The 14,442-nt window shown below is 37.2% G+C and overlaps 1 protein-coding gene across 2 annotated transcripts in view; it reads left to right on the forward strand.

Annotated features, from left to right (window-relative positions):
- LOC113228177 overlaps positions 1-14,442 on the forward strand; it is a 46,469-nt gene that overhangs the window by 19,170 nt on the left and 12,857 nt on the right. Inside the window, exon 5 of one of the 2 annotated variants that reach the window (XM_026461405.1) lies at positions 3,544-3,920. The exons of the other annotated variant lie outside the window; for it this stretch is intronic. Within the exon in view, the coding sequence (XP_026317190.1) occupies positions 3,544-3,920 (377 nt within the window). The remainder of the gene's footprint in view (positions 1-3,543; positions 3,921-14,442) is intronic. 2 annotated transcript variants of the gene reach the window in all.

The following is a 14,442-nucleotide window of genomic DNA, read 5'->3' on the forward strand; positions in this document are numbered from 1 at the left end:
GAAATATAGACAGGCCAACTACTGACCTGTGTTTGTTGTAACAAAGATAATATCTCTAACAATGCCGTGCTATTCTATTCGGTGGTGTGGGAAACACAGCAAAATATCTAATTACAAAACAAACGGAATCATCAATCATCAATTTCATCGGTTATTAAATATTAAATATGTAATTTTGCAATTTTCGTCCATTATAGCAAAGCTCAAGTTAACTGGTCGATTTGAAGTGAAACAGTTGACGACACCCATTGACGACACCCGTCAATTGTTTCGAACTCGGGCTAGCCAATCGGAGCGCAGTTGTCACAGTAATGATATGACAGAATTGTTTTCAAACAAATTAAATGACTTTTCGTCTCTATTTCTGGTTATATACTCGATGAGGCCGGGTTTTCAGAGATTCTTGACAGACCAGCATTATCTGGGTTCCACTCCAATCGTGCTCGTTTGACTTCTTACTCAGTGGTGAAAGGCTTAAAAATGATTTTGATATACTGAACTTGTATTATAAATTGTTGCAGGAGATTCGTGCTAGGACTCAGGCTAAAAATGAAACTTTAGTGGTCTTTGTGTTAACAGTGCTAGGTATGTTCGAACAGCTGAATAAGGAAGTACTTGAAGCTGAAAAGCTTGAGCTCCTCATGCGTAACATTTGTCCTGAATATAGTAGATAATTAGCATTACATGATGTAACTACCATAAAACAGTTAAAAAGTTATTGTAAAAGACTTGAGTTGGCGAAGTTCAGAGCTGATCGCTTTTGCGAACCGTGCACTTCTCTGGCTGCTGCTCCAAGTTCTCCTACCAGTGACAGACCTACCTTGAGTAAGACTCAAGATCTAAACATCAAACTTCTAAATGAGTTTCACTCGAACACGCTATCCGTTTGACGAGAGAGGTACCTGGCACCTACCTAAATAAATTCTTGGTGCTCATCTTGCTCTGGGCAGAAACCTACGCCCACCTAACGAATCTCACCGAACAATAACTGTTGGTGGTCCCCCAGACCTTCACTCAGCCGATACTACACATTTAAATGATAAATCATCATCATCGGTATCCCATTAGTCGTCCCACTCCTGGGTAGTCTCCTCTAAGGAAAGAGTTTATAGGCTGTATTCCGACATGTTAACCCAATGCGGGTTGGGGACTTCACACATTATCCAAAGGGTTTGAACCTTCTTCGACGTGCAGGTTTCATCACGATGATTACCTTTCATCGTTACATAACTTAAAACAGTTATAGATAAGTATATGCCGCCTAGGGATTCGAACCGTCAACCTCTAAATTGAGAGGCACCCGTTCTCCCATCGCTTTACTAAATAAATAAGGCTAAGTTTAAATTACTGTTTTATATATTACATTATACGTATACACTATGTATATAATAATTACCTAATACTAAATAAATAATTGTAATATCACAGTCTAACATTCTTTCATTTATATTACAACCAGTCGGTTCTGCACAACTGCACACTCGGCGGGCAACGTATTTTCACGAGAGCGCCTGCTCTCGCTTAGGTGAAAATACGTTCGCTCTAACTATACGCTCAGGTTCCCTTTTCTTAGTAGTGAGCACCTGATGTCATTAGTCAGATTTTAGAGATAGTAATAGGCCATTATAACGTAGAGATTTTGTATGAAAGTAGTGTCGTGGAAAAATTTTCATCTTGAAAAAATCATATTTTCCCGGATGTTTTTCCAATAATTTTTCTTCAATTTTCTGCTGTGCTTAAATTTCTGTTCTGCTTTTAGCAAAGAAACATTAGAATATGATGATTTCTACAGAGCCATACCATAGCACTTACGAAACATTGCCAAAATCTTCCGCGGAATTTTGGCTCGTATCTAATTTGTACATTACACATTTGACCATAAAGTTTATTATGCTATGATACAATGTGGTTACAAAAATTCGCTTCCATTCCGTTCCGCCGCCATATTACATTGAGCCTAAATCGTTATTTTTTCCCCTATGGGCGTCGTTCAGCTATTGGCCGTTAGATTTAATTAACATTAATAACGCACACACTCAACATAGCCCCGCACTAGGGAAACACACATACACAATCACAAATGACACCCAAACTCATAAGAGAAATAAATGTAGACCATAAAAATATTTCTCCCGGCCCGGGAATCGAACCTGGGACCACTGCGTGGCGGCATGGTAACAGTTGCACATTGTTTGAAATTTTAATTATAGCCGCTTTGGCGAGCGGCTAGAGAGTACGAATCCTGGGAATATCCACAATATGGGGGTGGAACCCCAGCCGACGTCTAGTCCCCGGTGATGGAAGGCGAAGGTGAAATCAAATTGTGCAATTCCATCGCTCACTCTCCGAATTTATTCCGATAAGCAGGCAACTTTACGGCGGTGTTCAAGGCTCTGCTTCGCCTCTACTGATTTCGAGTCCCCTAAAGCAGAGGCTTTAGGGGACTCGAAACTGGCCAGTGGCCAGTTTTTTTTAAATGTTTTATAAAATGTAAGTGCGCATTTGGCCTCGCATCTCACCTGATGGAAAGTGACGATGAGGTCGACGATGGAGCATGCACACCTAAATAATGCCTATTCACTCTCGCCTTGAAAAGGCCCAAGCTATAACGTTCAAGGAACAAGTCTGCAGGCAAGGAAATCCACTCCATAGCAGTTCGCCATGTCAATATGGAAGCGTAACGCTTTGTGCGAATCTTTGGAATATCCACAACATAGGGGTAGAACCCAAGCCTACGCCTAGTCCCCGGTGATGGAAAGGGGAAGGCGGAATTAAATCGTGTAATTCCATCGCACACTCCGTGATATATCCTGTAACATACCGATCAGCAGGCAACTTTACGGCGGTGTTCAAGGCTCTGCAGCTTCGCTTCCACTAATTCCAAGTCACCTATAAGCCTCTTGGCACGATTGTCAATTGCATCCAATGTAGCCAGTTGGTATGTAGCAAAGCCATCCCAAAGGCGGCAGCAGTACTCCATGCACGACCGGACTTGTGCTTGGTGCAGCTGAAGCAACTGCCCCGGTGTAATGTAACGCCTCACACTGGACGGGATGCCAAGCTTCTTTGCTGCATTTTTTGCCATGGATTCAATGTATCTGCCGAAGTTTAAATTGGACGACAGGTCGTTTCCAAGTGGCTGGAGACAGTCGGCTATATCGGTATGAATATATCACGAAAAGTCGGAGTCAGTGGGTATTCAACAGAGCGATCCCATAAGTGGCAGCAGTAGGTACTCCGTATACGATCGGACTTGTGCTTGATACAGCTGAAGCAACTGTCCCGCGCTGAAGCAACTGAATCATAATCGCGTATTTTTTACCAACTAATAAACCTTTCGAGTCCTTTACAGGTGCCATGGTCACGTCACGGGACCTGCCAAGGATCCGAAACATTAGTTTGTTTAAACAAAACAAATACACTCGATTTAGGTCCGAAAAAAGTAGTGTCATTTCTTAAGTATGACAATAGCGGAAACCTTAGAGCTAGACGTGAATATGAAAATTTATAAATTGTAAGTATATTTTTCATTTACTCTTTCAGACGCAGCAAATGGCTTGAAGTTATAGGAAGGCCTGATTTAATGTCTATTCAAACAAAACCAAAGAGTCATACTGTTTGCTCGTTACATTTTGATAAAACCATGATCAAGAACTTACCACAGTTGAAAAGTGATGCTGTGCCCACTATATCACTTCCAAATGCACCAAGTACTTCTGATATCAACACTAATGCAAACTGTAAAGATGTATCAACTCAAACGGAAGAAGCGTTCATCGAAATTTTTTCTACAGTATCTATTAAGCGTCCTGGTTCAAAGTCTTCACGTGGACAAGCTGCATCGAGCAATGATATGGATAAAACTACACAAACATCACACACTCTTTTACCTACGACACCAATAAAACATAAGCTTCAAGGTGAGTATGAGGAGGCAGAACAACAAAGAAGAAGGCTCCAGCATGAATTAAATAAAATAATCAAATCATCTGAAAGCTTTAAATATTTTAGTTTCGAAAGTAAGAATGAAGTTTCCAAAATAATTCATGAACCTTCTTAGTGGAAAAGTAATTTAGAAACAACCGTAAGGGAAATCATTACGATCCGGAATACAAACTTTCTGGGTTATTTTCCTTTATTTCTTAAGATTATATTTAGGATACAAAGAAAACTTAAATTTTCACTTATCGAATCTTTAAATATACCTCCTAACCTCTATAGTGAATTCACCCTCCAAAGACTTATAATGTTTATTCCTCCTTAAGGTAAGTCACCGAAGGAGAAGCGGGAAAAACTGTTTTGCTAGATCAAATGGATTGGGTATTTACTATTAAATAACGATCTTCCAAAAAATATGCGATACTCCTAAAGATGAATGTCTAAATGAGTTAACTTGTTATACGATAGAATTTATTTTACCCGATCGTATAAAACCCCAATTCTGGCTATAATAAATGTCTAAAATGAATTATTTAAGAATGAAATGTCTAACTTTGCACATAATTTTTCTATTTTAAGCCGTCATCTTTTACGCGCTAGCGATCGGACGTGTTTTCGGTAACTCCGTCAAGAGCAATGACTCTAACGTGATTAAGTGTAATAATTGTAGCATTGTTATCTGTGAAGTGCTAGCTTTCATCCAGAACAAAGCGGATGTTATGGTCGTCCATGACATGAAAAAACAAAAACGCTATGATGCTTATAAAATTTTTGTACCACAACCCAAGTTAGAAACATTTCTCCGAGATGGTTTGTGGCCGGATGGAATAAAATTTAGGTTTATTAATTTTAATAGGAATAAATACGACCACAAAATAAACCATGATTATAGTGACGGGAACCACAATGAATTTAATAATGAACATAGAAGTAAAAACAATGAATATTCAAAACTATGTAGATAGTTTTAACTGTAAATCGGTCACTCGTTCAGTGGAGAGTGTACGAAAGTTTTGTATAACAGCTGAAGTTATGGCATTACAGGAAACGTGGTTATTGCCGCAGGATATTCCATTTCCGGAATTGATCTTGATTTTGAGTGTACAGGAAAGGCAGCAATCGATACAGGTAACGGTCTTCTTCGTGGAAGACTGTATAAGGAGGTGTCGCTTTTTTGTGGCGGAAAAGTGTATATACATAAATCGGTATCTGAAGTACAATGCAAAAGTGTTCATATAGCAGCGGTTAAAATTGTTTTATGAAATCGTGCGATTCTAGTTTTCTCAGTGTATATGCTTACAGAGGCGGTTGAGAACCTTACAGAGTTTACGGATTGTATGAGTGAGATTGCCGCAAGGATAGACTCGGTGTTTACTTTGGGAAACTAATGCAGACCGTAGCAGTCGATTCGGTAACGAACTAATGGGTTTTTGTACGGAACAGAGCTGGCGGTGTTTAGACTTGGATATATTGGGACTGTCTTCTGTCTTGGGCTCATGGTACTAGTTGGTTAGAGAATTGTGTAGTGTCTGACCACTTGCATTAGAAATATTTTGTAATTTTAATGTACTTAGTGATAACACTGAGTACGTACAATGTAAATACACCTAATAAAGTTACTTGGGAATAGAGAGATATAGGTACAAAACAAATAGAGTTATTATTATTTCCTTAATGGCGGCCACTGCGCTTGGGCCAGTGTCAGTTCCGAGGAATGCGGTCAGTTAATGTTGATCAACAGTTTCCAAGAGTGCAGACAGAGAATATTGGTCAAAAACGCCAACGTAAAGGCAGCAGCGGTATTTATTTTTGAAAGAATTAGACGTTCCAATTCAACTTAGCCTCTGCAATACACAGTCTTACAATATCTTCTCTATACTTCCTTTGAAGTTCGTGAGATACCGCCACTCGTGTAGGTACTTACGCTGCTGTACGTAGATGTGCAAGGGTTGTCACACAATGAAAAAAATTGTTATTATGGTAGTTTAAATGAATTTAACTATACTTGCATTAGGATGAACAATTTATTGTGTATTATGTATTGAAGCAGATAAAGAAAGAAACATTTATTCGGCTATTCACAAAGAATATTAGAACGTAATAAGTAGTAACTAACACAAGATCTGTTAAAAAACAAAAAAGAAGATAAGTAATAGATCAAAAACTACAGTATACACAATATTAGCCGAAAAGATTAGCCAGCTCAGCTTTATGTTGGGCAGAGCCTCAGTGCTGATTTTCAGCAGGAGCCTAAGAGAAGATCGTAAGTTTAAAACGGAAATAGCAGTGCATTTAATTTTTTTTTATATGCATCCATCCTTCGAAGAGTAAGCCACATCATACATGTTATTTAATTGTTTAATGTTTTTATTTTTCAAGTCAGGTCTTTGACAAGTGTCTATCCTTAACTACCACCTGGAAAGAAAAATATCCAATAAATAAACGTATAAAATATGAACTGATAATCTCGAAAAAACAAGATTGATTTCAGATTTCACACACACATTGCGTACATTAGTGGATCTTATTTCATTATTAAATACGGCTCACGTCGCGCGCGGGGCGTATTTATCTATAATTTTTAACACTCCCCATATAAAGACACTTAGTCGCATAGCAGCTCTAAGGCCATATTATTGTTACTTGCCAGTTCTTAAATGTCATGAAGTCGCACATGTGTTCGTGCGTGCACTACTATTTCAAAGCATAATTAATAATAATTACAAACCTATTATAACACCTATAAGTAACTTTTAAGAAAAGAAAGAATAAGAATAAGAATATATTTATTGCATAACTATAGGTAATTACATATGATCTTAAAATATTACATTGGTTTGTGCTCTATAGTTTACCAGATAAGGTGTACAATATTATTAAATGTCACAGATTAAAATTAAATTGAATTGAATTACAATATGAAAGAAAAAAAAAAACAATTATTAATAAACATGTCACAACGCTAGTCACCAAATTTGTCATTATCGACAAAAAACTCTTGTACACTATAATAAAGTTTAGTACTCAACCAGTTACTAAGAACATTTTTAAATTTTACATACTCGAATTTCTTAAATTCATTCGGGATGCTGTTGTATATCTTGACCGACATTACGTAAAAGCTTCTGTGGTAAAATGCTGAGGTATGATTGCCCGAGTAAACCATTCTATGCCCATGTCTTAAGTTTCTATGGTTCCTTTTATTAGCGATTTCAAAATAGGACGGATGTTTCTGGATAAATGCAGCAGCCTCCTTAATATACAGGCAGGGTAAGGGTAATATTTTGCACTTGTCGAAAAATGGCTTACACGAATCCATTTGAGACCCACCGCAAATAATACGTACACAGCGTTTTTGCATCTTAAATACCTGCATAAACTCTACAGAGTTTCCCCAAAAAATTATACCGTAGTTTATGGCCGACTGTATATACCCAAAATAAGCTGTTAAAGCCGCATCCACAGACGCATTCTGTACTAATTTTCGCAATGGGTACATAAACCGAGACAGTTTGTTACACAAGCTCTCAATATGTTCTTTCCAGTTGCAGTTGCTGTCAAGGATAAGGCCCAGAAATTTTGTATGTTTCACTTGTTCTATATTGACAAAATTAAAAGAAATGTTTAAGTCGATCGGTAATCTTTTGGACGAGTGAAATTGCATGATGTTAGTTTTTGCCAGATTTATACTAAGACCATTTCTATTCATCCATCCTATGATGTCACTTACAGTTTTATTAATGTCATATTCGTATTGCTCTTTTTCTTCGCACTTTATAACAGCAGTGCTATCGTCTGCAAATAATACAATTTGTTTACTAGTATTCCTTGGAAGATCGTTAATGTAAAACAGAAAGAGAAGTGGTCCCAGAATACTACCTTGGGGGATGCCTCTATTATTCTTCCTGTAGGCGGATCTACTACTGATCATGGTGTTCGTTTTATTACAAAAATATGTCACTTCGGTACATTGCTGCCTGTCAATTAAATACCTACCTAAATAAATATCTGCATAACGTATGTATTTTTGACGACATACGATAGAAGTTGAAGTAATCATTTCGGCTTCTTTTGATTTCTACGGCATAGATATTATATAGGTAAGGATGTAGGTACGTATTACAGTGTGATAGGAAAACTTAACTCGATAAAATCTATGAAATTTTAAATCCCTGTTGTATGTCGTTGTCGAATTACAACCGTACAACAGAACAATCGTGCACCATTATATTATATGCTTACTACAATTTTGGTAAAACTCACTCAACGTTTAATTATTTTTTTTTTATATCACGTTAACGCTTAGCGCTCGGCATGCAAACAAAGCGCGTCCGCTAGCAGCAGGCGAAGCCTCCTGAAAAAAATTGTGTAAATGGGCAACCTTGAATTGTGTTCATTGACTCCCATAGATTTAGGATTTTTTCGCTTTACTATCCTATATCTATGGACTCTCCTGTAAAATGTTGTCTGAAGCACTTACTAGGTTTTGCTTAAGGCAGTCGATTTCTCAAGTACCGTCCGTTTCCTTATATCAACAAAACAGATCAATGCCGAATAATACGAAATATTTTCTCAAACGTTTTTGGTTGGTTTAGACCAGGGGTTCCCAAACTTATTTAGTCTACTACCTACTTTGAGAATAAATTATATTTTAGCGCCCCCATTTTTTCACCTACTTAAAAATCACTATAACTTCAAATAAAGTTAATTATTGTATATTAGCGGAGATTAAACATTCATTCTAAACGAGTTTAGACTTTTACTATAACCCGCAAGAATTAACTTGAGACCTGAGCGCAGTAGGTAGTAGTCAACGGCGCTCAGGTCTCAAGTTAACTCTTACGGGCTACATCTGCCAATGGGAATGATTATTGAAACGCAACTTTATAGTATTCAGACAGAGTATCTTTTATTCAAAATAAAACAAACAATCGATTCTAATATAAAAACTAATGCGAAGGATGAATCTGATGCTGTTTAATAAGTTTGTTGACATCAGGTTCCAATTTACTCAAGAATGGCTGTTCTTCAAGTCACCACGTTCGGTAACATGCAAACGATTTCTCTTTTTAGTAAGCAGCGTTGTCACAGTACTAAAACCACATTCACACAAATATGATCGGAATGCTATCAAGAATCGTTGAACGATTGACCACAATCCAGGGTACAATTGCGGGATCGGTTTTTGTAGCCAAAATTCTTGGTAGCCCTTTTTTGAACTTGATTTTTATTTCCTCGTTCGTTGTCAATTCTATAAGTTCTTCTTCCAGCTGATGTGATATTGCTGTGTTGACAATTGAAAACGGATCCAACACCCAGTCTGGTATTTCCAAGTTCAAAATCTCCTGATATCGTTCGGTGAAGTCAATGTGGAGGTTTTCCAAATGTTGGCAGTAGGCAAACAAGTCGTCGTTACTGCAGGATACTGAAAAATTCGGAAAATTGTGAAACTCACGTCTGCCCATATTCTTTTTGTGTAGAAGCAGTTTGGCTGCGAAAGCAGCAACGACATTTTTTGTTTTTATTAAATTTAGTTCATCGCCTTGCTGTTGGAGATTCATGTCGTTGAACAATTTATACAGGTCTGTCAGGTAAGCTATATCATTCTTTGATGTAATGAGCTTGTTGCGCAATTCTGTACCTTTAGTTTCCAAGAACTCTATCACAGAGTCAAACAGCTTGTGAAATCGAATCAGACTATAGGGAATCGGACAATTTTTCAGAAAGTGTCTAGAATTAATTAAAATAGATATGTACAGCCATGAAAAATAATATTTTACTAAAATAAAGCTTAATAGTCTCTAAAATGTGCTAAAACTATGTTAAAATTTAAATAGAAACAAATTGGCGCGCAAACGTATCAAAATGTCAAATTGAACGCGTGACGTTATTTGTAGGTAAACAAGCTACGAAATCAAGGGCAAGGTGTTATTTTAAAGTTTTTGTGACGTTTGAAGTCGTTATGGAACGGAAAACATATCGTTGGTGTGTAGTACCTCAATGTAGGAATACTTCTATAACTACCCCAAATAAACTATTTATTGATGTACCTCGAAAATCCGACATACGAAAAAAATGGTTGGTCCTAGCACGACGAAAATACGACGAAATGTCTGTAAATTCAGCGATATACTTTTGTGAGGATCACTTCGACGTAAGTACACTTTATGCAGTGAGTGATACATAGATCGAAGCATGTGTTAATAATTATGTATTCGAATTTTAGCTGCCGAATGATATGGAAAATTACATGCGATATCGTGTGATGGGCTCTGTAAAAAGAATTATATTAAAACCTCAATGCCTTCCAACAAAATTTATGTGTCAAACTGATAGAAAAAGAAGTTTGCCATCGACATCCACATCTCGCCCCGCTGCTGCCAAAAGTCAAAGATTGGCAATGATAAAAGAAGCCATAGAAGAGATTCAATTGGAAACCGATACCGAGAAAGAAACTACAACTCTGTCTCTTGGTAAGTAATTAATTAATTAGACAATACCACTACCTACTCATAAGAATTTCAATCAATACCTATTTGGACTGATTGACAAGGATAATCTGTAACTTTGTTTTAGATTTACAAACTGATGTAAGAATAGAACATCAGCCAAAAATTGATAAAGGTGTACAAGTTCTTCTGAAAAATAAATATTTCAGAAGTAAGTCTACACAAACGGATTATAAATCGCAAAATATTGGAACCTCACCATCCAAAGTGTGCACAACAACCATTTCAACATCACCCTTCAAAATAGAACACATGGCATTTTCAAGACCGACCATGTCTAAAATAAAAACGAAACTTATGGATGCATCAGACAGTGACATATCACTCTACACCCCCTCAAAATCATTCCAACCATCGTCACCTTCAGTCCAATCTTTACAGTTCAAAATATCATCTGATAGCAGCTTAAATGAAGACGAAAGTAGAGTACAAAAGGAGAGAGAAGCAAAGCAAGCTCTGCAGAATATGTGCAAAAAAAATGCAGATAAACCACGTTTATATATTGGAATAACTAAAAATTGTTACTTTTTAGTTGATATGATACAAACAGAAACCAACATTCCCACTGAACATATATTGTTATGTTTAAAAAAAATTAGATTGAAATAACACATTTTCCGAATTAGAAGATCAATTTGGCATGTCTGCATCATATGCTGGCAAATTATTTCAAAAATAATATTCCAATAATTTCACATTTACACAAGCCATTTATTGCAGAACTCGATAAAAAAAGAATTAAGACATCCCTTCCAATAGCATTCAGACATCGCTACAGTAAAGTCAGTTGTATTATAGATTGTTTTGAAATTGAGATACAAAAACCATCTAAATCAATAAATCAAGCTTTGACTTGGTCTGAATACAAGAGAGGGAAATACTATTAAGTACCTAATATCAAGTACACTTAATGGTTTAGTAAATTATATATCACCAGGCTATGGAGGACGGATAAGTGACACATTACTTGTGGAGAAGTGTGGGTTTTTAGAACAACTGAAGCCTGGAAGTTGGATCCTTGCTGACCGTGGTTTTAACCATATTGAACAGCTATTAATTCAAAAGCAATGTAATTTATTGAGACCACCAAGCGTAGCCCAAGGTGTAAAATTAACCAAACAAGAGGCCCATAAAACTAAACAAATTGCAAGTTTAAGGATCCATATTGAAAGGGTTATCCGAAGAATCCGGGAGTTTTCAATGTTGAAACCACATTCAGTTGTAAATTTAAATTTGATTGGTGTACTACACACATCAAAAGTGTCTAGGGATCAAGTACGTTTAAGAGTATTGCTGCAATTAGGGTTAATTATATTAACTTTTTTGTATCGCTATTGATACTTTTTAGTGAGTTTTAACATTTAAAGAAGGAATATTGTTTAAAATTCGATAATAAGAAGAAAATCGATTGTCACTGTGGTTTTGTATAAAAATGAGTTATAGCATTTTGACAAAATCATTGCAATATCTGCATCGGAACCGAAACAATTTACATTATTATGGAGAGACGACATCATTTAACCCGAGAAGTGATGATGCGAGCCGTCGGAATGTTGGAAGCTGGTTCCAGGCAACGTGCTGTGGCTTTCACTCTTAACACTACACAGAGCGTCATAAGTCACCTCTGGACGCGCTATCGCATGACGGGCAGCGTGGCCTAGCGACATGGAGGACGATCTCGCATCACGACTCGCAGACAGGACCGGTATATCCAAAATACTGCTCGACGGAATCGTACTATGACCGCCATGATGTTGGTTACGAGGCTCCACAGCTCCTCAGGCTTGCTAATAAGCGATCAAACAATCCGAAATCGTTTACGTGAAGTGGGTCTGTGATCCCGAAGGCCGCTCAGAGTTCCACCTATTGCACCCTGCAATCGCAGGACCCGTTTACGATGGGCTCGCGAACACAGAAACTGGGAGGAAGAAGACTGGCGCTATGTGTGCTTTTCGGATGAACCCCGCTTCGGTATGAGACCGGGTACAAGACGTACTCGAGTTTGGAGAACATCTGGACGTCATGAACGTTTGAGATATTGTCAGGAAGTTCATCCATATGGTGGGGGAACAATAATGATATGGGCCGGTATTTGGATCGGCGGAAGAACCGATCTCATTTGGATCAGGGGTAACCTCAATGCTCAAGTTTACGCAGAGAGTATTGTTTCAGCTATTATCATCCCTTTGCGAGGCCAGTTGGGTGATTCTTTTCAACTAATGCATGACAACGCACGTCCACACACGGCTAGAGTCGTAACACGCATTCTTGCCGAAGCTCGTAACAACGTTCTGCCGTGGCCTGCTCAATCGCCAGACCTCAATCCAATTGAGCACGCATGGGATATGCTTCAAAGAAGAGCTGTGCCGAGTATGCATACCGTACATACTCTACAACAATATTTTGACTTGTTACAAAACACATGGGCGGCCATTCCTCAAAGTGATTTTGATGAACTCGTCTTAAGCATGCCAAATCGCTGTAATTGTGTGATTCGTGTTAATGGTGGAAATACAGATTATTAATTTTCTTATCTTTACAATAAAAATGAGCAAAATCATCATTTTCGCCATTTTTTTGTCATTTAATTGACGCCGTTAATTTGAGTTTTTCCCACAATTTGCAAAAACATCAATTTTAGTTTATTTTAATTAAATATAGGGGTAAGCGGTTAAATAAAACATAAGCATTAAAGCAAGAAGTCGTCCTGGAAGACTGGATTTGGTAAATATTGCTTAAATAATTTTTATTTCAAAAATATTCATTTGATCCCTAGACACTTTTGATGTGTGTAGATGAGTGTGTGGTAATAGCATGTGCTCTTATCAACTTACAGGATAGAATTGTCCAATGAAACAGTTTCGCTTAACAGTTATTTATTTAGGTTGCATGTTCCTTGTAGAAATTTTATTAAATAAAACAACTTAATATCAAAACTAATTTTATTTTGTGCTCTCATACAGAATGGGGTAGACATTTTTCTGCCAAAATTCAGATAAACTTGAAATATACTGATTTACTAAATTCTCATTATAGCTAATCAATAACATTTCAACATGGTTGGTGTTTTCAAAGTCACAATCGGCAACACAAAAATAACAATGTTTCAAATTTGTCACAAACATTTGGATTTGCATTTGAACCATATATTTTTCTGTCACTTGATTATTTTTCAAATAATTTTTATATGTATTTTCACTGGTTGGGCATTTTATTTCAATGGAAATTTTATTGTCATAAATACCATCTGGTGAACCAGCTATGAATGGGTATTGTGAGGATATAAATAAGCCACACTCCTTCACTTTCTTACCTAGTGTCTTTTCCACTGATGTTTTGACTTTGCTTTCTAGTTCCCGACCTCTCTTCATGGCTTTTGTGTCTGGGGTTTTGGCTCCCATAATCATAGCAACCAAAGATCCATCCATAGTACGACATTTGCTTACTTCATAAGCTCTGGATACTGTAATACTCCCATACCGCAACTCATGCCACAACCTGTTTTTATGTTGAGCCCGAGTCTTCTCTTCGATCAATTTTATGTTTTTGTCAGTGATTGTTTTATAATGTGTAAAAGTGAGTCACAGTCACCATCACCAGAATGTTCTACAATCAAATAATGGAGTGACAATTTTTCATATTCATTCAAGCTGCAGTTATTATATTTCAAAAGCTCACAATTTGTAATACCTCGATTTACAGCTGTTTGGAGAAATTTGGAGAGTATGTTATTTTGTGGAGCAGTCTGTGCGATACATATTCTTTTTCCAGTTGACAGATCCTTTGCAGTAACATACCTAAGATTAGTACCTACTTGAGCCAGTGAAGATTTTCTCCAGTAAGATTGTACCTCAGTACTGGATGGCTCCTCACTTCGTCTGTGGACCCACATCAGAAAAGCCACAGCATGTTTGCAACCTCCCGTTGATGCAGCACAGTCATGGCATTTAACACTAATGACTTTTCCTTCTTTTTCATCGACTAACATAGTCGC

The sequence above is a fragment of the Hyposmocoma kahamanoa genome, unplaced genomic scaffold (genome assembly GCF_003589595.1).
Source record: "Hyposmocoma kahamanoa isolate Upper Pololo Valley unplaced genomic scaffold, ASM358959v1 224, whole genome shotgun sequence".
NCBI classification, from domain to species: Eukaryota; Metazoa; Arthropoda; class Insecta; order Lepidoptera; family Cosmopterigidae; genus Hyposmocoma; species Hyposmocoma kahamanoa.